This window comes from Oryza glaberrima, chromosome 1, assembly GCF_000147395.1.
Source record: "Oryza glaberrima chromosome 1, OglaRS2, whole genome shotgun sequence".
Taxonomy (NCBI): domain Eukaryota; kingdom Viridiplantae; phylum Streptophyta; class Magnoliopsida; order Poales; family Poaceae; genus Oryza; species Oryza glaberrima.
This window is the reverse complement of record NC_068326.1, coordinates 22,435,862-22,460,594: the sequence shown is the minus strand read 5'-3', so window position 1 is coordinate 22,460,594 and position 24,733 is coordinate 22,435,862. Positions and strand designations below refer to the sequence as shown.

The 24,733-nt window shown below is 44.4% G+C and overlaps 3 protein-coding genes across 5 annotated transcripts; 2 read left to right on the top strand and 1 right to left on the bottom strand.

Annotated features, from left to right (window-relative positions):
- Positions 1-6,876: 6,876 nt before the first annotated feature.
- On the top strand, positions 6,877-8,017 carry LOC127760708 (MYB-like transcription factor ETC3). The gene is made up of 3 exons (XM_052285006.1): positions 6,877-6,943; positions 7,514-7,601; positions 7,786-8,017. The coding sequence occupies exons 1-3, from the start codon at positions 6,877-6,879 to the stop codon at positions 7,868-7,870; spliced, it is 240 nt and encodes a 79-aa protein (XP_052140966.1). The 3' UTR covers positions 7,871-8,017.
- A 5,049-nt stretch (positions 8,018-13,066) lies between these two features.
- Positions 13,067-18,527, top strand: LOC127786187 (polypyrimidine tract-binding protein homolog 1-like). Of its 3 annotated transcripts, XM_052313524.1 has the most exons (11): positions 13,067-13,242; positions 13,340-13,566; positions 14,118-14,327; positions 16,340-16,402; positions 16,500-16,573; positions 16,652-16,747; positions 16,939-16,996; positions 17,071-17,160; positions 17,239-17,320; positions 17,397-17,509; positions 17,630-18,527. In XM_052313524.1, exons 2-11 carry the CDS (start codon positions 13,387-13,389, stop codon positions 18,326-18,328), a joined length of 1,665 nt encoding a protein of 554 aa, XP_052169484.1. In that variant the 5' UTR covers positions 13,067-13,242; positions 13,340-13,386; the 3' UTR covers positions 18,329-18,527. The 3 variants fall into 3 exon arrangements, with proteins under 3 accessions (XP_052169484.1, XP_052169497.1, XP_052169492.1); XM_052313537.1 differs by lacking the exons at positions 13,067-13,242; positions 13,340-13,566 and adding an exon at positions 14,466-14,520 and having other exon boundaries at positions 14,173-14,327; XM_052313532.1 differs by lacking the exons at positions 13,067-13,242; positions 13,340-13,566 and adding an exon at positions 14,463-14,520 and having other exon boundaries at positions 14,173-14,327.
- A 1,332-nt stretch (positions 18,528-19,859) lies between these two features.
- LOC127760013 (probable polygalacturonase) lies at positions 19,860-23,224 on the bottom strand. The gene is made up of 6 exons (XM_052284221.1): positions 22,869-23,224; positions 22,373-22,760; positions 21,872-21,992; positions 21,534-21,708; positions 20,891-20,961; positions 19,860-20,772 (listed from the first exon to the last, which is right to left on the bottom strand). The coding sequence occupies exons 2-6, from the start codon at positions 22,706-22,708 to the stop codon at positions 20,138-20,140; spliced, it is 1,338 nt and encodes a 445-aa protein (XP_052140181.1). The 5' UTR covers positions 22,709-22,760; positions 22,869-23,224; the 3' UTR covers positions 19,860-20,137.
- Between the last annotated feature and the right edge of the window lie 1,509 nt (positions 23,225-24,733).

Genomic DNA, 24,733 nt, shown 5'->3' with positions numbered 1-24,733 from the left:
GCTGGTTTGCGGTGCTGATCGGCGTGGGAGTACGGCCAGGAGAACGCACGAGGAGGAGAAGGTCGAGCTGGTGCGATCGACTACTTCCTCTACATCGACGCGCGATACTTCGCGAGAGTTCCTTCGACTTCTCAGCGTCTTCTTCCACTGCATAGCGCGTCGAGTGGTAACGATCTATGATCTAATACTTGCATGGTTCCTGATTTACGCGATAGAAAATTTTGATTTATGCTATCGTAGCCTACGCGTATCCTAAACATAGAGCACCCGGTAAACTCAAGCACAAGTTGAATTTGTACGAGGATTAGAAAGGACTAGAAAATGGGCACACCAATAGGTGCGCCTAATTTACATCGTGTATAATAATGTGTCTTCTTGATAGCCCGTGCATATTTTTAATTTGAATGAATCTTTTTTTGTCTGTTTTTAATTTTAAAGAATGAATCAGAGTTCAACAGATAAATGTATTTAGTATTTAAATTTAAAATGTTGAACTTGTATAAAGAAATTCAAATTGATAATGATTTTTTAGATAATGAATTGATTATGGATTTGAAATTATGTTTCAATTGTGAGGTGTACTACATATGTAAGTTACTTTAATTAAAAACATTTATTTCAAAAGAGGTAAAATGTCCCTTCTTTTTATAAAGTTAATGCTCACTAAACACCTAAAACTCAAATGCAAGCATAGTACTTCTTCCGTTTCATATTATAAAACTTTCTAGTATTGCCCACATTCATATATATGTTAATAAATCTAGACATATATGTGTGCCTAGATTCATTAACAACTATATGAATGTGGGCAATGTTAAAAAAGTCTTATAAACTGAAATGGATGTCATATTTGTTAGCACTCCTAAAGCCTAACATACAAACATGCCACATCAACCCAGACACTGGGTCCTGTTCGTTTCCACTACAAGAAGTGGATTAAATTTTGGATTTTCGTGGCACGCTTTTCAAACTGCTAAACGGTGTGTTTCGTACGAAAACTTTTTATATGAAAGTTGTTCTAAAATATCAAATTAATCTATTTTTCAAGTTTATAATAATTAAAGCTCAATTAATCACATGTTATTACCACCTCGTTTTGCGTGAAACACTTAATCTTTATCTTCAGGAGATTCAAACATACAAAGCTCAACATGCAAGCATATCGTAATTATATCTACATTTTATTTCATTCTAAAACTAAAAATACACATGCTAAATCATCATTCTCAAATTATTTTCACAATATTTCAATCCAAATCATTTAATCATTTTTGCAATATCTAACATATATCCCACAAGAAAGCATGGGGCATCATCTAGTTTTATTTATAAAAGAGAACACTCCATGCTACTGCCAATGTCTTAAATCTTTTTATCTACCATCTCCTGTCATAAGATCAACCAGGCCAGAGTTCTCTAGATGTTGAGTTCATTGAAATATATAGATTTAATTTATTATTATTATTATTCCTTGCATCACTTATGATAGGAGATCCACTACCCAAACTGATAGGGAGAGAGGGGGAGAAGTAACACGTGTCAGCATTTCATTGTGCACCACAACCACCAATCAACTGCTAAGAAACTTGCAAGTTTTCTCTTTTTTTTAATTTTTTTAGGTGCTAATCCATCTATTTATCTCTAAATGTAAATGTGCCACGTGTTCCAATAATCTGGTTGGAGGACCAGCCAGCTTTAGTAATCTAAAGTAGTGAAAAAAAGTAAAGTTTTTCACCACCATATTGCGCCACGTCATCAGATTAAATGTGACCGTTGGATGCAACACAACTGAAATCCCTACCGTACAATTCAGCGTGTGAAGAAAAGCTCCGTAAAAGAGTCAAAATGGTCCAAGAGTGTTCCGGATATGTCGGGAAGAAGCGAACGACAGAGAAGGGAAAAAAACCGCCGTATCGACGTCCGGTTCCTCGCGTGCGACGTGCCGCCAACCAACTACTCCCTCCTCCCGCTTCCGCATCGTCGCCGGCTCCCTCCTTTCCATCGCCCGATTTGCCGCTAGAGCAGTTGGGGATGATGTCCAACTCGGAGTTGTGGGCCACTCCCAGTCCCACCCCAGGTGCCGCGCCATGTCCGCCTCATTCCACCAGCATCTGTCGTCCGGATCAACACCCTACGCTCCAGCTCCCTCCACACCCTGCGCTGGACACCGCCGCCACCAAAGGCCCTCTTCTCCCTGCCCGTACGCTCCCGATACTCCTAACGGCTCCGACTGGTGGCGCTGCGCCGCTGCCCTCCATGCCCGCACCGGTGATAAGGCGCTGTCAAGGCCACACCCTCCATGTCCTGCTCGATCTAACACTAATGAATAATGATGATCCACTAAATTTAAACATTTTTACTACTCGATGAGGTGCGTATGTCACCCAGATGATGTGCTTGCCAATTCTTTCTACTCCAATTCCTACAAGCGTAGAAACTCAGCAAGGTATTATATTCTTGCATACTATACGAGTTAAAAAGAATTTGAGTACCTGATTTGTTTGTGATGGCTGTAGATATTCTTTCAGGGTAATGGATTAATGTTCTGGTCAGGTTTGGATATCGGTCATCAGCTAGATATAGAAAATTAGTACTATCCAAATGCTTATCAATCTGTATGAACAGTAGGGGAAAAACAGATTTTAATACTGCAAGGCACGTCTGCATACACCACACAGAATTGATTTAATTCTTTACCAGCCAATTAGCAAATAAAAGTCTCAGGCCATAGCAGGTTAGCATTTAGCTGGTACTTGAGAATTCCTTATGCTCAATTCCTGCATGTCATTTCCAAAAGGTGAACAAAGAGATTGTTGTCCTGCCTACCAGAAATTATTTATTAAATTTGTTCAGTCATTTTAATTTCATGTTTTGGTTATAAATTTCAACTAGAAGTCCTCATCTAAAATTGTATGGAGTGGATGGGGACTATAAATATCATGGTCATCGATCTTCTTGGTCCAAGTCTAGAGGACTTAACCAAATGGTGACCTTTTCTTACTAATTAAACTATTATTTCTGCCGTTAATTTTAGTTTGTAACATTTTCAACTTGACTGAAGGAAGATAGAGCATTGTTGATTCCCTCCACTGTGCGCTTTTTTTATCCTGCTGTTACATGTGCAGGCAACATCTTCTCTTTAATCCTGTAATAGCATTAGAATGAGCATTGTTGTGGAACCAAAACCAAGAGGGCTGATCTTGAATATAACGTCTGAACTTTTTGTTGGAAATATAGGTTCATCTAGATTTAACTATTTTTTTATCATGTCCTGTGATTTTGCAAAAAAGTTCAAATTGAAAGTAGGCTGTAATTATGGTAAGGGAAATTTTGCTACAGTACACTGATTATATGTGGTTTTAACTCTAGGACACTGTCTAAACTCACTTTTAGGGGAAAACACTCCATAAGCGTGGTAATTTGCCAGTGGACACCGCGTCAATTAAAATAATAATATTTAGTTGAAGAGGAGAGAGAAATTGTATGTAATGTCAAAAATACCCTTGGGCCCACATGTCAGCACTCATATATCTCTTCTTTTCTCTCCCTATCTTCCTTCTTCCAGCGTCGCTCCGAGAGGCGAGCCGGGGTGCGGAGGAGCGCAGCGCGGGTGCGGCGGCTGTGCGGGCGGCGTGGCAGCAGCGGCGGCTCGCGGCGACATCGTGCGGGGTGCGTCCGGCAGCGAGGTGCAGTGGTGCGGTGGCCGTGCGGACACGGCGGCGGACGTCGTCGTGGAGGCGCGCAAGTGCCCCCACCAGCGTTCGGAGACGTTCGCGGTCCAGGCAAGCGCCGCGGCGAGCGCGACGTAGTCGGCAGTGGCGAGCACGGCCAGGACGGCGGCGAGGATCGCGTAGGGCGTCTGGTGGAGGCCGCGCGGTGAGAGGAGGAAGACGAACGCGTAAGACGGAGAAGGAGAGCATGAAGAGGAGCGCGCCGTGGCCGAGCGCGAAGGCCAGCGCCGCCGGACGACGCGCTCGCCACCGCCGTCGACGCAGTATGCGGAGCTGCTGACGGACTGCCTCGTGCTCGTGTTCCGGCGGCTGGACCTAGACGAGCTGGCGTCCGCCGCTCCGCTGGTGACCCGTCGCTCTGGCAAGCGCTCCATCTGCGCCACGACCACCTCGCGCACTTCATGCCGTGGGGCACGCTGTCGGGGGCACTTGCGCGCCTACACGACGATGTCTGTCGCGGTGTCCGCACGGCCACCGTGCCACTGCACCTCGCCGCCGGACGGTGCAGACGCCGCTGCCACGCCGCGCCGCCCGCACAGACGCCGCACCCGCGCTAGGCACTCGCCGCCTCGCCTCGCCGCGCCGCCCGCACGGCCACCGCACCCGCGCTGCGCTTCTCCGCATGCCGGCTCGCCTCTTGGAGCGACGCTGGAAGAAGGAAGATAGGGAGAGAAAAGGAGAGATATAGGAGTGCTGACATGTGGGCCCAAGGGTATTTTTGATATTTCATGCGATTTCTCTCTCCTCTTCAACTGGATATTATTATTTTAATCGACGCGGTCCACTGGCAAATTACCATGCTTATAGAATATTTTCCCCCAAAAGTAAGTTTAGGCAGTGTCGTAGAGCTAAAACCACATATAATCAATGTCCTGTAGCAAAATTTCCCTTATCATAATTATAGTATGTACATATGCAGGGCTTTTATACGGGCTTCTAACACTACTAGAAAAAGTATTTTCGCAGGCGGCTAAAAGTGATTTTTCCAGGCGGGGGGCTAGACCGCCTGTAGCCCAACGACTGCGAAAATCATCAATTTTCGTAGTCGGGGCAACTGCCCGCCTGCGAAAATCCATAGAACGAACAAAAAAAATTGTGGGCGGCCCCGCCGCCGCTGCCGCCGCCCTTCCCCAGCTGGATCTGGGAGGGGAGGGGAGGGGAGCCGCACCGGGCGTCGTCGTCGCTGCTGCCCCACGCCGTCGCCGTCGCCGCCGCCGGCCTCCCCCCTCTCTCCTCCGGCCAGATCTGGGAGGGAGGTGGGGAGGGGAGCCGCCGCCGCGACCCCGCACCGTCGTTGCCGCCGCTGCCCTCGCCGGCCTCCCCCTCCCTCCTCCGGCCAGATCTAGGAGGGAGGGGGAAGGGGAGCCGCCGCCGCCGCCCTGCCAGCCTCCCCCCTCCCTCCTCTGGCCAGATCTGGGAGGGAGGGAGGGGAGCCGCGCCGCCCCGCACGCCGTCCCCGCCGCAGTCGCTGTCCCCGCCGCGTCCGCGCGCTAGGTGCTGGGAGCCACCGTCGCTCCCCCTCCGGAGGGGAGGGAGGGGAGGGGAGGGGCGCGGGCTGAGCTGAGAGAGAGAGAGTTGACTGCTGAGGGAGAGAGAGAGAGAGTTGAGAGGAAATGAGTGGTGGGGAGGGGTGGGAGGAGAAGATAAGGGTAGAGTTAAGATTTTTTTTTTGGTAGGTACAATTTTTGCAGGCGTCGCTTAAATGGTCCGCTTGCGTCGCAGGCAGACAGCGAACTTCACCCCAATTTATATTTTTGTAGGTGGTCATTTGGCTTTAAGGATCATATCCGCCTGCGAAAAAATGGACCCCACGTCGGAAAAAATGCTTTTTTTAGTAGTGTAAAGTCGTGCAACGCACGACCAAATGGCCAGTATAGATATGAATTTGACCAGGCTACAGAGGATATGACTTACGTATCCTCTTATGATTGTCTTGAAAAGATGATTGAGGGTATCTATCTCTATGTGTGGTGACAAATAAATGCACACGGTAGAATGAATAGGGAGCAAAAGTTGGACACAACTCATAACGTGCAACTATGCGAGCCTTGTATTAAACGTCCAAACTTGATGTGTTTCTCAACCAACCTTGATGGTCCTCTTCGATATTATGGATTTCTTTTTACAGTTTCAGACACCACAGCATACGAGAATAAGGGTTAACTAGTTAAGAACCTAATACTACAGAACACCACCAGTTCTCAATGGTATTTGAAAAGGGCCAAAACAAGGATATCGCTCTCAAGTCTCGTATTGTTTTTATTTGTTCTTGTGGAGGGAAAAACTTACAAAGTGATGGTAAATAAAGGATGTATCACGAAAATAAAAAAAGACCATATTACCGCCCAAAACTATAAACAGAAGCACGTCTAGAACCCCGAACTTTAAGCTGAATATCAAACTTTGTACTCCCTCTATTTCATAATGTAAGACTTTCTAGCATTGCTCATATTCACATAGATGATAATAAATCTAGACACACATATATATCTAGATTCATTAATACCTATATGTATGTGGGCAATGCTAGAAAGACTTACATTATGAAACAGAGGAATAGTAATGAGGATATTTTTTTAATATACTGCCGAAAGTTTACCCTTTCACTTATTCGCCAACAATTCTCTGTGACATCAGCGATAAATATTAGAGTGTACGAATTTTTCGTTGGCAAATAAGGAATTGTCCAGAAAACTAAATTTAAAAAACTTTTGAGTCTGGAGAGCAAGGCAAAATAAATGAAATAGAGAGGGAGAGCGAATGAGCAAGAAAGACAATCCACACAAAGGCCCTGCTTAGTTCCAAAGTTTTTTTTTCCAAACTTCTAACTTTCCATCACATCAAACATTTCACACACACACACAACTTTTCTATCACATTGTACCAATTTCAACCAAACTTCTAAACTTCAGTGTGAACTAAACACAGCCAAATAAGGAAACCAATGGAAGACTAGGGAAAATCTAACAGCAAGCCATTCAGTACACCTAGTCCAGAAAGGTGACTACCAACTCCCATCTCTTTATAAACCACAGTATTGCAAATCTATACCAAGAGAAGGGTCATAGAAAAAACAAGGTCATAACAAGGGTCTGAGGCTCTAAACAACCATAAAATCTTAACTCGGCATTTTTTTTTCACGCTAATGGAAAGTAGCAGTGGAAGCCAGCTGGGAAAGAATTCCAAAACAAGTGATGGTCGTGAAACAAAAGGTTAGTTGTATCTTTGTTTTCTTGTTCTTCCTTTTAGCCACTTCATCCTTGCTTCTCTTAATTACGGCTATTCATTTCGTAGCATTATGTCCAAAAGGGGAAAATGAAGATGCCAGAAAAGGTGTATATCATTTTACTAGTGTCATTTTGTTAATGTTTACTGATATTTAACCTGCCTATTGTCACATGGGTATTTTTACCATCCTTGAGAAGGTACCTAGAGGTACCGTATTTTCTAGTGTAAAATTTGGTACCTCTAGGGACTAGGTATCTCAAGGTATCAAAAATTTTAATGTAAAATTTAGGTATTTGAATGTACTTTCTAAAAAACTGTAGAATACCTTACTGTCACCCTTTGCATCTTGATGCTTTTTTTGGTTATGTCAATGGAGAGAACAAAAGGAAACGAGAAGTCAGAAAGAAACAAGGAATTTGCAATTTGAAAAATTCTAGTGGACATACAAATTGTAATATAAACCATAAAATTGTAACTTGAAACATATTTCAAGATGGTTTGGCTACTGGGCTATTTTGCTTACTCTGGTCACCATATTTTTTGTAAATTCGCAGAAGTTAATAGCACTGCGCAGAATTTTGTTCATTTCACAGAAGAAGAGGAAGATATTGTTTTCAGAATGCACAGGCTTGTCGGGAACAGGTATCCTAATACACATACCTGTAATGTGCATCAAGTGAAAATGAAGACAGTGTCTTTTTAATCGATCTAGCTTATACTATGATTATTTCATAGTATGAAAAGTTTATGAAATCCATAAGTCAGCCTGTTCCAGGCAAATACATTATTTGCAGTTCCCTAACTTTGCTCCTTCTATGATGTTTAGGTGGGAACTTATAGCTGGAAGAATACCGGGAAGGACAGCAGAAGAAGTAGAGAAGTTCTGGGCAATTAAACATCAAGCCACATGATAGCAGAAAGAGGATGTTTGCCCCAAAAGTAGCTTTTAATTTACCATGGAAATTCTCACAGAAATTTTCAAAGGATGTATCAGGAAATAAATGTCTCAACTCTCAACCAAGTTTATATACCAAAGTCTTATATGCCTGAAGCAAAAAGGGAGGACAACTTGAATAGAAAACTACTGATGTGTTTATTGCATGGATAACTATTATTCTTTCTAGCTATTAGAATTGAATCACAAGTTGTGCCCAGCAGATCTTCATGTCAGTGCTGGCCCACAAAAAAATTCCATTGCACAGTTGCATAACTATCAGTGCTGGCAATTGCACAGTTGCATAACTAAAATTCCATTGTACGGTGTACCAAATGTAAGTTTATTAATAAATATGAACATGATATGCGGTAGCACTATTCCGTGCTCTACAGCACGGAATATTAGTTCAAACGCCGCACAACGCTCTCTCCTTCTGGTTTTCCCTTTTTTTACCAGCGCCGCACAGCTCTCTTCTTCCGGTTTACCCTTTTTTTACCACCCCACCTTTCCTCCGCTTCCCACCTTTTCTCGGTTCGTTTTTTTCGTTTTTTACCACTCCACCTTCCGTGTTTCTTTTTTCTCTTTTCCATCTCATCCGTGCTACATCAATGGGCCTGGTAAAATATTAACCATCCAGATTTTACTATTTTATGTTCCTTCTTTGTAGTTTTTTTGTTTTCGCGTTTTAGTAAAATACATCTCATCCGTGCTACATCAATAGGCCCGGTAAAATATTAACCATCCAGATTTTACTATTTTCTGTTCCTTCTTTGTAGTTTTTTTGTTTTCGCGTTTTAGTAAAATACTTACCGTCTAGTTTTTCTTTTCGAGTTTTCCATTTTTCTAGTATCTTCACACATTTCAAAAGTAACGAATTTATTCCGTGGAGTTTTTCATTTACTCCCAGCCTCCCACAACTGTTGAATGCCTCCACATCTTATGACCACATACCTAAATGGTCGTAAAAGAATTACTACCAGCTTACAACGCTTGTCATTCTTTTACCAACATTATAAATATCATTTAAATTTCATGGTCTGTGAGTAAAACAATTACTACCTTCCTCTTGATATAGCCATGATCTTGATCTCGTAGCTACCATGTAGTAATATGTTTACTGATGTGTTCAATACACAGTATAAGAGTAAAAACTGAGATTTCATGGTCTGCGAGTAAAACAATTACCACATTCCTCTCAATATAGCCATGATCTCATAGCCACCGTGTAGTAATATGTTTACTGATGTGTTCAATATACAGTATGAGAGTAAAAACTGATACTAAGAGTATTGTTGATCTGTATCACAAAATAGTCGTATGAATGAAAAATTACAGGCTCAATCACACACAAGCGATAAAATTACTCACAGGTGAATCAAACTAGAAAAGAAAAAAAAATGATTCAGCCAAAAATCCATCTGGTGGCTTTGCTGGATCTTGCTATAAGGATGAAGAGCATGGTCTATCTCTTGTGACTAGTAGCGGAGAGGGCAACCGGGTGGCGAGCAGTAGTCGACGATGGAATCATGGAAGGATGTAGCAGTGTGGTATAGAGATGAGCTCGACGTTGCGCAGTAGCAACCATCCATCATCTAGCAAGCACGAAAAAAATACAAAAAAACATTCTCGTTCATGTCAATAGAGATGACGAGGAAAAGAAAAATAGCAGACAACCTCCATCACCGGCGGACTCCACCCTATCCTCTGCGGCCAGCCACATAGAGCACGATGTGCAAACGTAGGACCGGTGCAGCCCATCAATTGAGATCAGGTAATATTGAAGGTTGCACCTTAATTTGATTTGCAAAAAAAAAAATGGGGCTTCATGCGTTAAGTTGAAGGAGAGTATGCAGATGCAAATCAGAGTGTCATTTTCTTACTTTCTTGTTCTATCAATGTCACCGACGTGGAGCAGCCGCTGGTTGTTGCTATTGGCCTAGGTGAACACCTCATTGCTGGTTAAGGTGCTGCCCAGCGTCCGGCAGCGAGGCCCAAAGCAGTGCCTTCACCTCAACCGTCGCTGGCCACCGCTCGTCGGCCACCACCATCAACCGCCACGGTGTCGTCGTTCTCCTCCATGGTGTGTCGCTGATCTGTGGGCTGGTATGGTGGATCGATTTAGATCCAAAAAAAAGGAAAAAATAAAGTGGGGGCGAGAGTAGTTGGTTGGGTATAGGAAAAATAGAATATATACCGGAAGCAGAGAAGTTGTTTTTATCGAAGTAAATCATTTACTCCGATAATTGTGGGAGCACGATGCGTGACGTGGTGTGTGATCGGAAGCAGGGGAGTTGTTTTTATTATCGAAGTAAATTGTTTACTCGAATAAAGGTTGGTGGTTGATGCGCGTGATAGGAATAAATAGTTTACTCCGACGACGGTAGGAGTGGGATGACGGGACATGGGTTAGGTGGGCCTGGGCTGATGCATGTTTGGCGCTTGGAAAGTTCTACATAATATGATGTGAAAACACAAACATATCATGATGTTTATCTCAATATGTGTCACTAGTCAAGTGAAATTCAATCACCATGGTGTAAAGAAAACGTGGGTGAATTTCTGTTTCGCTTGGTTACACGAAACGGTTATTTCTCCATTTCAACTGTTAGGGAGGGAAAGATAAGGCATATGCATGTACCTTTTGACAGGAGAAAACTGTTCCCTTAAAAATTGATGCCAAGGAATATCTTGTGAGAATGCCCATGAGAAGCAGAGCCCTTACGTGCGAGAAGAATTTGTAATAGAGTTTTTGAATAATACTGTGTTATTCAACTCAAAGGTGCCCTGAGTTCATATAATCTTGTCACAAGAGAAAAAAAATAGTCAGTCAACTGCAGCAGATCTGGTCCCAAGTCATGATCATTGAACTCTTTCATCGGAGCTGGGATAACACAAAGTTAATCTCAACTGGTTATGTGTATTTAACTGGCCAAATGAGAGGCCTTCCCCAGATGCCTAACATTTTTTTTTTGTGCCGGGGCAGATGCTTAACAAATTGAACTGCATGTAGCATACAACAAAGTATCAGGCGAAGTATTATAAGATGTCCCCGCAAAACAAGTATTATAGTGCCACAATTCCACTGCTCTACCCAAGTTTATTCTACAACACATAGTCTGCAATAAATCACTATTAACACGGGCTATACAAGCATCGTTTGTTCATGCTTCAACTTCGAAAGCACCACCGTTTGTCAGTCTAGCGGTGGTCGGTCATACTTAGCGGCGGCCGGTTCGATGTTAGCCTTCTCCTGGTTTTGTGTGTTAGCGTTATCGGTGTGTGTGTGGTGGTATATTTTTTCCTTTTTTTTCCTGATTACGACCCTCTATGGTTGTAATCTTATAATTTTTTCCTACTCTATTGATAGAATTTCACACCGTCTCGTGCGAGTAGTTAAAAAAAAGAAAGTACCGCCGTTAAACTCTCGCGGAAGCAAACCAAACATGCTAAAAAGAAAAAGGAAACCAGAAATGTCACACCAGCGGGGGGTCACCTAGGAAATGCCGCGAGGACGATGTCTCCGGTGACGGGTCGCGGCGCCTCCGGCGACCTCGTCCCCGGTAGTATTTTCTCTGGCGGCGGCGGCGGTCTGGTGACTGGTGGTGGAGGAGGAGACTGCCTCTAAAGTGCCATATTTATCCTCTCGGGGCCTATATTTGTTCTCTGGACTCCCATATTCGTCCTCGGATTCCTCCTCTCGAGTCCTATATTCGTCCTCTAGGATTCCATATTCATCTTCTAGGGTTTCATATTCGTTCTCTGGGATCCCATATTCATCTTCTAGGGTTTCATACTCCTCCTCTCGAGTCCTATATTCGTCTTCTAGGGTTTTACATTCTTCCTCTCGGGTCCTATATTCGTTTTCTGGGCTCCCGTATTCGTTCTCTGAGTCTTTCTCTCGAGTCCTATATTCGTCCTCTAGGGTCCTATATCTAAATTTAACAATTCCTGAACCCTTTTTATCTTTTTTGTATCGTGGGTCGTCAAAATAAGCAACTATAGTATTTCTACGTAAAACACCCATAAAGGGTATTTCAATCGAAATCCCAAAACAGGATATTGGTTCTTTCTCTTGTTCTTGATGATACTGTAATGGAATGGCGAACCTATTTCTTCGCTTTTTCGCTAACAAATCAAAATTATTTTGAAGAATAGAAGGATAGACAAAATTCCAATGACCATTGGACATGATTCGATCCAGCGTTGAATAATCAAGAATTTCCCTATCTTTTTTACCAAAAGTATCCAACAGTCTATGTCTTACCTCATCATCAGCCATCGAGAGGCCAAAGATATACCTTCCGTCAACAGAAAAGGAATAAGTATTCATTTGATCTTGATCCTTGTGGAGCGAAAAAGAAGCTATACTAGCTCTGCACATACTTACTGACAATATCCATAAATGGCTTGTTTTTGGTAATCGACGAAGATTACCATATTGATATTCGGGCGCATGATAAACATCGGTACTCCAGTGCATTTCCCCATCTGATTCGGAATAAATATGTTTTTGTACCTTTTCTTTAAAATGCAAAGCGGACGTTCCGGCACGAATCTCCGCAATTACTTGTTCGGATTCTACATATTGATCATTTTGCACTAGAATCAAGCTTTTTGAAGGAATAGTCACACTATGTAGAATATCCTGACTCTGAATAGTTATATGCAAGTCTATATAACATAGAAAAGCAGGCTGCCCATGACGGGTACGTGTGGGGTGAACCAAATCCCCATTGAATTGGATTTTTCCATTTGAAGGGGATCGTACAAGGTCGGCAGTACCCCCTGTGAATACCCCACCAGTATGAAAAGTTCTTAATGTTAGTTGAGTCCCTGGCTCCCCAATAGATTGACCCGCAATAACACCTACAGCTTCCCCCAATTCGACCAGATCGCCATGAGTGGAACTCCGACCATAACATAATTGACAGATCCAAGATGTGCTCCACCACCACCAGTCACCAGACCGACGTTACGAACGTTTTAGGTGGGCCCCACGGTTTCTCCCGCGACGCGGCCCTGCATGAGCCGTTGGATCGCCGCCACGTGATCGCTTCCCCCCCGGGCCCCTCCGGGCCGAACCCTGCAAGAGAAGGCCCACTCAAGTTAGTCAGAAATAGCTGGGCCTAACGGGCCCACGGCTCAGTTCGTTTCTCTCACCTCATCCTCAACCCAAACCTTCGAGGAACAAGAGGCCCCCTGGCACGAAACCCTAGGCCTCAGATTTGACCCGCACCGATACGGACAGAGGAGAGAGAAATCGAAGCCGTCTTCCTCCGCTCCGGCATCTCGCCTCTTCCCATCGCCGCCACCGCCGGCGGTCGCAGACTCGCAGCTCTCGCAAAGGTGAGGTTCCTTCGTTTCGTCGTCATCGCGCGGTATTGTCCTGCGTTTGCCGATTTTTTGCTGACGTGATGGTGTGGCGTGGCGTGGGTGGGGCAAGATTGACGGGCGAGGAGGCGAGGAGGCGTATCTTGGGTGGGTGCGGGGATGGCTTCCGGGCAGCCGCAGTTCAGGTACACGCAGCCGCCGTCGAAGGTGATCCACCTGAGGAACCTGCCGTGGGACTGCACGGAGGAGGAGCTGGTCGAGCTCGGGAGCCCCTTCGGCAAGGTCGTCAACACGAAATGCAACGTCGGCGCCAACCGGAACCAGGCCTTCGTCGAATTCGTGAGTATCCGTCTCCTTTCTGTATTATGTGGATTGCAAAAACGATTTGTCACATGTATAAAATTATTAATCGGTGGTTTTGGAGTTAGGCTTTTTTAGCTTACGTGTCGTCGGGTCTAGGGTGTGGAGCTATGAACACGTGACTTTTAGCTAATAATTTGTTTAGGAAGGGATGCTATTTTGGCTGGTTTATGCCCATTTAAATCAGCTGAGTGGCTGTGGTTCAAACTACTCTAGGCTCGAGTCTATTCATGGATTTTGTGGATGTATGTATGGTATGATGTGGTTTCTGCGTCCGGATGTTGAGGATTTGAATATGTTTTCATCTGAAGTTAGTCATACTTTCTGTTTCTTCAAGATTCTTGCACGATAATTTGAAACCAGTGGAGAAATTTACAAGTTATTAGCTCATATTTAATGTGTCTTGAAACCATATATGGTTATTTGGAGGTTTAGTGAGGAGATCATTGGATGGAAGTTGTGGGAAAGAATTTGTCTTGAAAAAAAGTACTAATTGCTGAACACTTCTTTTACTTCTTGCTCTGTTGCAGGCTGACCAAAATCAGGCAATTGCTATGATATCATATTTTGCATCATCAGCTGAGCCTGCACAGGTAAGAGGGAAAAATGTGTACCTTCAGTACTCCAATAGACAAGAGATTGTCAACAGCAAGAGTTCAGGGGAAGCTGCAGGCAATGTTTTGCTAGTGTCGATGGAAGGTGTTCTGCCAGATGCTGTGAGCATCGATGTTCTACACCTGGTAAGGAAAATAAGAATTACAGTGGGGTTTATTCTTTTAATTTTGTTCAGTTCATGTTTGTATGCAGGAATATATTTATTTACCAGGACTGTGTTAGTAACTTGTAGTCCATTTTTTCGCATCTGAATGGATTAGCAGGCCATTGTCACGGAGTTTCATGGCATCCTGGCAGGCTACTGCATCCGGAACACATGTGTGTGTTTGTTTCCTCTCCCTTACTCATCGCCTGCCCTATCCCTTCCCTTTCTTCCCTCCCTCCCTCCCTCTCTCCCTTCACCCCAACTATCCCTCCCTCACTCGTGTCCGTTATCCATGGCATCATGGTTGGTTAAGTAATAACTAGTGGCATAAAAAGTGGTTTTTCTCTTGTGCTCAAAGGAGAGTACTTGAGCCCTAAGTGCTGCAATTATCAGACTAAAATTTCATTGCTGGATTACTGGAGTTATGTCTGCGTTAACCATTTGAGATACAATATATTGACATGATGCATCCAAGGTAGTTAGGACACCATGCTTACTGAAATAAGGAAAAATATGTCCTGTTTATTTAGTATGAGCATCTCAGGAAAGCCATCTGGAACAAACACAAAGATATGGGCTTGTGTTTTCCTGTTGAATGACTGCCAACAATTAACTTCATGTGTTCTCCTTTTATTTTGTTGAGTTACCAAAGGCACAAGGTGCTAGATGGGCAGCACATCAGTGCGTCAATACCTAATCACTGAATAGGCTTCCCTTGGTGGGGATAAATTTACAAGCTGGGAAGAGGGTAGAGGGTGCCACCTATTGCGTAGGCGGAAACCTCAAAAGACTGGATTTAAATATGGCAATAGCCATATGACAATAAAGACGTCAAACTCATACTGGTATCATACTTTTCATAAGAAAACTCAAAATATGACCTGTTTTATTTTATACCACCAAAATTTTCAAGTTCACTTTGATACCTTCCCAGTAGTCTTTTATTTACCCGATTTAGCACCACCAAGTTATTCTGTTTCCTTTTAGCAATTTTATGTTTTTTGTGGTTGAGAAATAGAGTTGTGAATACCTAAAAACTAGCCCTTTCTTCCTTCTTCTCTTCCTTTCCATTCATGTCCTACTCAACCAGCAGCACCTCAATGCCTTTGTTCTGCGCTTCTGGCTTGTCTCCGATGATGTTACAGTGCTATTAAAACATGTTGGCAGTGGTAAATTGGGGAATGGAAGTCGGTTGGGTGGGTGGTAACTAAACGAACTGTAATTTTTTTGTGGTATAAGACTAAACAGGTTGCATTTTGGTGCTATAAAACCAACTTTTCCTACTTTTTATGGGACAGATCAATAACGGTAAAATAAGCATAACTGAAGTCCGATTATAGAAAAAAAAAGATGATAAAATAAGTCAAACAGTTAATCTCTCATATTGTGATCATACTTTTTACGGAACTGTTGTTCAATAAGGACGAAATAAACATCACTGGAGTCCATTAACTGTTTGTTTTCTTATGTTGCTTTAGTTCCACACCCATAAACTTCCTTTGCCACGTTGGGTGTAAATGTTGGCTTGTTTGTATGCTTCTTTGCTATCTTTATGCTCTGTAGTGTTGAGGATTGCCAAACCTATATTATATTCTGTTATAATGAGCTTCTGGGGTCAAACATATGGATGATCTGTTTATATAGAATGTCAACATTTTTACTCTATTACTGCTGCATAGATATACCTAAAGATGTGACTCCTTCCTTTCATAGGTCATCTAGCAAATACTAGAAAATGCTTAGTGTTGACTCTGTAGCCTGTAACATGATAAACTTCTTCTTTTTTATTGACATAGTAAAAGCTTATATTGCTACAATTTGTATTTATGCCTGGAGACATGATAAGTTCATTTCCACTGTCTAGTAATTTTAGAAGGCCTCTATTTGATTCAATGATTTCTGCACTCAGATGTAGTTAACCTTCATTTGTTCACGATCCATTTTTTCTTATCAATTTGCTTGTCATATTCACAACAGAATTCGTGTGTGCAGGTATTTTCTGCTTTTGGCTTTGTTCAAAAGATTGCCACCTTTGAGAAGGCATCTGGTTATCAGGTAATGGTTTTACTTTTACTAGAGTATTTTGGTAACATGTCTTATCTGGTCGCTGTCCTGGTTGATTTTATCTGAGTTATGTTTCCCTGGCTTGTAGGCATTGATACAGTTCTGTGATACTGAAACTGCATCATCTGCCAAAGCTGCTCTGGATGGTAGATGCATTCCTAGGTATTTTGCAAGACACTCGTATTTCTGGTGTACTCCTTTTTACACGCTAATGGATAATTTACTTTGCTTACCTTGCAGCTATTTGCTTCCAGAACTTGATGTGCCTTGCACTTTGAGAATAAATTATTCAGCACATACTGTTCTAAATGTCAAGTTTCAAAGTCACAGGAGTAGGTAAAAACTGCCCTCTTGTTAATCTGTATTACTTTGTTTGTTATGCTGTTTTATGGACGATTTATATGTTCTACATGTCTATTTATTCCTTTTTGAACATGGGCAAAAATATGAAACTCAAGTTTCGCCATTTCACCATTTGTGCCCTTAAGAAAGATTTCCCACTTATATTTGGCTACTCTTTCTTTCAGAGACTACACTAATCCGTACCTTCCGGTTGCTCCTTCTGCTATAGATGGATCTGGACCGGTAACACCTCTAGCCTTTCCGCGTTTTGTTTATATTTTTGTTCTTATGGCTAATTTTATTTTGGTTTTGTGCAGGATGGGAAGAAGCAGGAAGCAGAGAGCAACGTTCTGCTTGCATCTGTTGAGAACATGCAGTATGTTGTTACAATAGATGTGCTTCACGAGGTAATGTGTTTCACACTGATGTTATAGATCATCTTGTGCACACAGCTTGGACTTATCTTTTGACTCCTGTAATTGCAGGTCTTTTCTGCTTTTGGTTTTGTGCAAAAGATTGCTATCTTTGAGAAGAACTCTGGCTTCCAGGCATTAATCCAGTATCCAGGTAAGTTGCAGCTACACTGAAGTCAAACTTTTGCTGCCTGAGTTGTCCCTCAAAGCCTTTTATGCTTCTCTTGTAGATATTCAAACCGCAGTTGCAGCAAAAGAAGCATTAGAAGGGCACAGCATCTATGAAGGTGGATATTGCAAGCTTCATCTCACATTTTCGCGCCATACCGATCTTAATGTTAAGGTAATTGCTATAGTCAGTGTGTAAGCATACTAAACATTACAGCATTCAGAAATTTCAGAATTTACAAATAATACATGCTCCGTTTGTGGTGGATGACATGATCAAGTGATCTGCTTTCAGGTTAACAATGAGCGTGGTAGAGATTACACTGGAGGGAACACTGCACCGACCAGCAATCAACCTTCCATTCTTGGTCCTCAACCAGTATATTCCGGTGCTTACAACAACGCTCCTTTGTCAGCGACTGGTGCAGTAGTGCCACCAGGGACTACTCTCACTCCACCTGGAGCACCATCTCATCCTTACACATCCAGCGAGCCGCTTCCGCAAACTCCTGCCGTTCCCTCTGGTGGAGCTCCGCTGTACACTAGCCAGGGAATTCTTCAAGGCCCCCCTGGTGTTCCTCCTGCACAATTTCCAGGCTATGGATCTCCACAGTTTCCCCCAGGCTCAGCTCAAGCTCAAATGCATCAACAACATCCAGTCCAGGGAAGCCAGCAGATGCCTGGCCAAATGAACCATCAACCACCTCCAGGATCGTTCATGCAGTACCCTGGCGACGGAGGCCGTCCAGTTCAAGACGCACCTGGGCAACAAGCAATGCCGTTCCATGGCCATGGAGGAGGGCAGCATCTACCTCCAGGCTATGGAGGCCAGCCGCAGTTTCAGCAAGGTCCAAGGCCACCTATGCCGCCGCAGCAGTTTCCGATGTACGGCGACCAGCAGTTTCCTCCTGGTACGGGGCCCCAGATGATGATGCCCTTTGCTGGGCAGGGAGGAGGCCAGCAGCACCCGTTTCGCCCTTATAACAGCCATTAGCTGCTCTGTTGATTCAGTCTTACGTTACATGTCATATACGATGCATGTACTTTTGCCTCTCTGCCGCCATTTTGTTGTGAGGTATGGCACAGTAGTTGATGCTGTGGAATCGTTTGGTGGAGAGATGTGGTAGAAACTACTAGTTTAACAATCCAGAATTTCTCTGATTAATGATGAGTTGCTGAGCACTGTCATCTTTCTTCGAATTGCAAGGGAAAAAAAACATGTTTAGGCCATAGGGTGGGCTATAATACTACGGGCATGTTCACTTTGATGCCAAAAAAAACCTTTTGGCATAGTTGTCTAAATTTTGGCAACTTGCCCAAATTTTAGTAGGATTTTTTATATAGTTACTAAAATTTAGCAGCAAACTAAATGTAGCCACTTTTTTGACAATTTTACCAAAATTTGGTAAGGTTGAAAATGGCATCAAAGTGAACAGGCCCTACATCTTCCTAAGGGCCTGTTCACTTTGATGCCAAAAAAGACCTTACCAAATTTTGGCAGTTTTTTTTTTGGCAAAGTTGCCAAAATTTTGGTAACTTGTCAAAATTTTAGCAGGATTTTTTATATTGTTATCAAAATTTGGTAGCAAACTAAATGTAGCCACTTTTTTTGTAACTTTACCAAAATTTGGTAAGGTTGAAAATGGCATCAAAGTAAACAGGCTCTAAATTCTACTCTCATTTTTTGTCTGCAAAATTTTTAAATTGCTAAATAGTAGTATTTTTTAAAAAAAAGAAATTACAAAGACGTTACTTTAAAATTATGTTGAGTGTATGCATATTGGGCCATATAAATTTGCCAGAATTTCAGATTAGACCAGCCCTAATACAAAGTTTTCACTTTAGACCATACAACTTTACCATTCTTTTCACTTTGGACCACCTGTCCACCATCTCCAACTCCGGCGACCTGTTGCCATGTGCGCCATCACTATGAGGATGCCAAGGTGCGGTGAGGGCTTCCACACGATTGTTGCTAGCCTCTATCCACACATCTCCTCCCTTTCTACTGTATAATTGAGCTGCCATCAAGTATTGGTGGCTTCCTCAATTGATCAACAGAAGCCTATAACTGGTCGACACATGAGCTGCAGCCGTTCTTCACCTGCTCTGGCCGATTAACTCAAGCTCAGCTAAAGGCCGAAGCTCCATCTCTAGGCGAATTGGCCCGATGCACGTGCTCGCAGCCTCGCACTCGATCGTACCTCCGCTCAGTTCTAGCCCAGTGTGGTGGCATTTGAGCGTGCCACGCTCTCCTTCCTAGCTCCCCTCTCTCTCTCTCTCTCTATCTTGGATGCATTGCTGGAGTGGTGAATGCCTGAAGAAGCAACGGCTTGCCGCTTGCATAGTGTGGTAGTGGTGGGAGTCGGCTAGAAGATGGGAAAGAAGAGACTGACAGATTGACCGAATGATGACCCAATGTACAACTAGATGGTAACAAATCCTTGCCTAAAGTGAAAATGTTGTATATGGCCTGGTCCAAGATGAAAATTAGACAATAATATTTGGCCCATGATGCAATTCACTCATTATGTTAATATATTCTTCTATAGCTAAATTAGTTATACGTTAATAAACTATTCTGTTTTACGTGTGCTTGATAGAAGTTAAACTTCTCTCCCGAGTCCCGAACACACTTTTTCCGGAGAATTACTCATATACTCTGACGAATGATTAAATGTTTAGCATATCTTTGATGGGCGTTACCAACATAACACGCTCATTGCCTCATCGATAGAAAAAAACCGCCTTGATAATTATAGAACAACTTGGCCCCTGAACATGCACGCTTGACAGTTTCAGTTCACAGCGAATTTGTACAGAAGCTCATCCCGGACGTGCTGGTCAGCTCCGTGCACGGCGACGGCTGCACGTCGAGCGCCGCCCCGCTGACGGCCTCGCACTTCCACGGCCGGACCGCCGCGCCGCCGTTGAGCTTCACGTTGGACAGGCAGATCCTGGAGAAGGCCGACGTCGCGATCCCCTTGATCGACCCTGCCTCCCTGATGTTCTGGCCCTGGACGTTCTTGATCGTCAGGCCGTCCACGACGGGGAGCGCGTTCCGGTCGTAGCGGTCGTCGGGGTGCCCGCCGACATCGCCGGCGATCCTCAGGCCGTAGCGGACGGAGTCCAGCGTCACGTCGGAGACGGTGACGTTCCGGATGAACCCTCCCCTGCCGGTGTTGGTCTTGATGTGGATGCCGAACCCCGAGCTGAAGAAGTTGAGGTGCTCCGCGAGGACGTGCTCCACGCCGCCGGACGTCTCGCTTCCGACGGCGAAGCCGGCGAAGGGGGAGGAGCCGGTGATCCGGCGGATGGTGATGTGCGAGCTGGGGCGCCCGTAGGCCATGCCGTACTCGTCCCAGCCACTCTTGATGGCGATCAGATCATCTCCTGTCGAGATGTAGCAGTCCTCGATGCAGACGTTGCTGCTGGAATCTGCATAATTCAGAGCTTAGTTCTAGATTCAAGATCGAACGGCATTTGTTTTTATCTTCTTGAACATACATTCAGAACAAAATTTTGGTGAGGAAACGAGGAAAAGAATAAAATTTACCTGGATCAATTCCATCAGTGTTGGGTGAGTCATGTGGAGCTAGTACGGTCACATTTCTTATCACCACATTGCTGCACACACACACAAGAGATGATCCGGACATTTATTTCTCAGCTGGAACATCCATAAATACACATTTTTTGGACCACAGGTTTATTACTACTATAGTTACAAACTACTAAAACACAATACTACATGAATGTACTGATATCGTTTGGTCATGTATAGCAACTTCTGTACTTTGGTTGTGGTTCACTAGTCACCAGAACCAATCAATGCAGTACTATTATGTGTTTATCACAAGGCAGGTATCCAGACTGGAGTTAATATAAAGTCTATGATGGTGCAAATGGAGGCAGTACATAAATGAACTGTTATCCTGCTATAAGTTTGCAGTACCCTTTAAGCAAGTTTATGAGGTAAAAAAAAGCTAAGCAGTCGTACTGTAAGATAAAGGTGAAACATTTAATTGTGATTGATGTGTGTCATATGACAGAAGCTGGAGATGTAATCCACTTCCATTATCTAAAAATTTAATTGTGATTGTTTTGCAAGTGTTCTTCCTCTCTTTGAACTCCTAGGAAGCAAACATAGGATTGTGATATATGTGATCTAATCTAAGAAAGCAACATGTTCTCCTCACCTGCAGTAAACAGGATGGATGTTCCAAAACGGCGAATCCTGGAAGACCACATTGGAGACGACAACATCAGAAGAGTTCATCAGCTCGAGTAAGTGAGGCCTAGTGAAGGGTAGTGTGCCCTTCTTCCACATGTCCCACCACGCACTGCCTTGGCCATCGATAGTTCCATTATCGCCTGCACAAATAAAAGCAATTTCCATGAATCTCTTAACTAGCAGACCATCACATGATGGACTGAGAAATACCCCTCCCTAAAAACAGTAAACATCCTGTGATGGAATTTATGAATAGAAATGCCAAGAGCCCAAGAGTGTTGGAGCATGAAGAGTAGTAATGACCTGTAATGACAACATCCTGAAGGCCATTGCCATGGATCAAACTCATGTATCTTCCACCGGGAAGCTCACGCCCTCTCCCATATGACGGCAATGGTTCGATCAGCGGCCAGCTTGACGTATCCTGCTCCAAATGCACACAGATTATTGCAAAGAAGAACAGATAAACCCAACCAGAGCTCAACACTATCAGTCGACAAAGATTCAATCTTTGTTTGCAGATGTACAGAACAAGAAGTACAGCAACACATCACCAACAAATCAGAAACCACCATGAGTAGAATCCACAAAGATGGCTTGTTTCAAGTGTTTCACTTGGATTCTCAATCCACTGCAACACTAGACTAGAGATCTCTGTTTCTGATGGCAGCAAATCAAACAAGGACACAAAAGACGAAGAACAATGTCTGCAGCCACCTTGAGTTGAGCAGAGGAGAACTAGGCTATAATGGTGATAGGTTTCTTGGGCATTGAAGGGATCCATAGCTCATGGGGTTTGCTGACCTGGGTGGCGCGGATGACGGCGCCGCGCGCGAGGAAGAGCGTCATGTGGGAGGTGAGGTTGAAGGGGCCCGTGAGCCACACCCCGGGCGGCACGTACAGCAGCGCCCCGCCCGGCGCGCGCCGCCGCTCGATGCTCGCCACGGCGGCCTGGAACGCCGCCGTGCTCAGCGTCCGCCCGTCGCCGCCGCCGCCGCCGAAGCTGGCCAGCGACATCCACGCCCCGCGCCGCGGCGCCGCCGGCACCATGTCCGAGCACGTCTCCTGCGCCCCGGCACCGACGACGACCGCCGCCGCCGCCGCCACCGCCAGCAGCAGCCACCACCGCTGCCTCCCCATAACCCCACACTCCTTCTAGAAGGTTCTAGAACCCCGGAAGAAGCTTCGCCAGCTGCGACAAAAGAATCGATGTGAATACCAGCCGCCAAGAAAGGAGCGAACAATCCATCCGGAAAAGTTGCCCGCTAGCTCCGTTGCGGATGGATTTACGTGAGATTACCGTTGCTAACGAAGCGAAAGCCCCCCGTGATTAGTTTGGTCCGGAAGCCAAGCCAAGGAGAAGAGTACAACGGAGAGAAAGATCTACAGCTCGATCCTCCTCCTCCTCCCAAGTGTTCTCTTCTCTGTGGAAGCTTGCAGGCTACAGCTCCATGGATGGATTGGGTTGGCTACTTGGCTTTCGATGGTGTTTGGCTTTTGGCTTTTGTGCTAAGCTCGGAGAGAGAGAGAGAGAGAGAGATTAGTGGGGGAGCGCGTGGGGAAAGCAGCGCAGGCTTGCTTGCTTGCTTGTGCTGTTGTGCACTGGCACACTGCGAGTGTGTGTGCAGTGCAGTGTTAAGCTGAGCTGCCGATGACGAGTGGGGATGACCGAGGGAGTGACCGACAGGCGTGTTGCTTTCGACTTTCAAGGGGCATGTTCCATGTTTGGCCCGGCGCGCGGCGCGGTGGGCCGTGGGTCGCGCCTCGCGTGCGTGCGGGCGCGCGCGTACGTCTGTTTTGGTGGGGGGACCAGATGGAGTAGCAGCGTGTGGCGTGTGGTGCGGTGCGGTGCGGTGGAGGAGACGGTATTTCGGTTATCCGGCTGTGTGCTGCTATAAATGGAGAGTTTACGCCTTCACGGCAATATTTTGGCTGCAGGTACCATTGCAATGGCGAAGATTCGCGGGAATGCCAAAGCCAAACCGAGCAGAGGTACATCGCGGGATTCCAGTGGGAAATGGCCAGCAGCTTACCTATTTCGCATTTGCTGCTGCACAGGCCACCGGCTGAGTGGCAGACGCACTTTCACCAGCGTTGCTGTTGCTGCGCCTGCGCCGGTAGTCTTCTTTTTTTTTAAAAAAAAAAGGAAAACCACGTGAGATTGGACATTTTCATTAAATATAACATGAGGAATATATAATCCCTAAAGACAAGAAAAAGAAAAAACTATATACACTACAAAGAGAGAAGCAAAATATCACGTAAGCGCTTTGTTTCTGTCATCGTCCATATCCGCGTTTCTTCTTTGATTTTGGTGGAAAGGAATGACGATGTAGTCTTCTTATGCTCAAATATTTGTCGAATCCTCTCCTTATAGATCTTCCAAACGACTAGGAGGATGAGTGTGAATCTCACTTTTTGGAAGTTTTGTTGTGTTTGTTAGTGTCTTCCACTAGTGTTTTATAGTTTGGGTCGTCTCCTATTGTCCAGAGTCAAGTTGTTGGTAAGCAGCTACTAGGCTTCATATTATTTTCATGTATTTGCAGCTGATAACAAGATGTAGTGTTGTTCCGTCTTCTCTATAGAGAGAGGGCAGAGCCCATTGTTTTACCATCCTCTAGTCGCGAGCCGGTTAGAGGTTCAGACCCTGTTTTAGATAACTAGCCACGTGTGAAATTTGTCCACGCCCAAACTCTCTAGATGAGCGAATCGAAGACCATGTTTGACGCCCCCAAGGTATTGTGCATAGTAAGCCATGCCACTGAGCATTGCCAATGGCTTGTGAACTTTCATATAATTTGATCATGCTCCTCCTCGTTTAGATGGATGTCTCGTACAACAATCTATACAGGTGATTAGCTGACTACTAAGGTCCACTGGAATTGGTGGATTGGCTTCAAGGTCTAAGTTATCAATCCAAACATCATTTCACTTTCCCTTACGCAGGGACTTCCCTTTGTTCTTCAAGATTGCGTAGACCAGTGGCATGAGGTCCTTTGGCCTATGCCCTTCTATCCTAAGAGAATCCCACAAAGCGCATTGTGTTTCCCTAATGGTTTTTTTTTCTTGACGTGGCGAAGAGAAATTGTATACTTCATTATACGACAATTCCAACCCCTATCCCATGATTTGTTTGGGTCCTTCCATTCATGTCATAGCCATCGT

What these genes read in the sequence shown, in the direction of transcription:
- LOC127760708 (XM_052285006.1), top strand. Translation starts at nt 6,877, where the DNA reads ATGGAAAGTAGCAGTGGAAGCCAGCTGGGAAAGAATTCCAAAACAAGT. An exon ending in TGATGGTCGTGAAACAAAAG is followed by an intron (nt 6,944 to 7,513) that starts GTTAGTTGTATC and finishes GTAAATTCGCAG; the next exon opens with AAGTTAATAGCACTGCGCAG. An exon ending in CACAGGCTTGTCGGGAACAG is followed by an intron (nt 7,602 to 7,785) that starts GTATCCTAATAC and finishes TATGATGTTTAG; the next exon opens with GTGGGAACTTATAGCTGGAA.
- LOC127786187 (XM_052313524.1), top strand. Translation starts at nt 13,387, where the DNA reads ATGGCTTCCGGGCAGCCGCAGTTCAGGTACACGCAGCCGCCGTCGAAG. An exon ending in GATGGTAGATGCATTCCTAG is followed by an intron (nt 16,574 to 16,651) that starts GTATTTTGCAAG and finishes CTTACCTTGCAG; the next exon opens with CTATTTGCTTCCAGAACTTG. An exon ending in CAATAGATGTGCTTCACGAG is followed by an intron (nt 17,161 to 17,238) that starts GTAATGTGTTTC and finishes CTGTAATTGCAG; the next exon opens with GTCTTTTCTGCTTTTGGTTT.
- LOC127760013 (XM_052284221.1), bottom strand. Translation starts at nt 22,708, where the DNA reads ATGGGGAGGCAGCGGTGGTGGCTGCTGCTGGCGGTGGCGGCGGCGGCG. An exon ending in ATCCATCCTGTTTACTGCAG is followed by an intron (nt 20,962 to 21,533) that starts GTGAGGAGAACA and finishes GTGTGTGTGCAG; the next exon opens with CAATGTGGTGATAAGAAATG. An exon ending in CACTGATGGAATTGATCCAG is followed by an intron (nt 20,773 to 20,890) that starts GTAAATTTTATT and finishes TGAATTATGCAG; the next exon opens with ATTCCAGCAGCAACGTCTGC.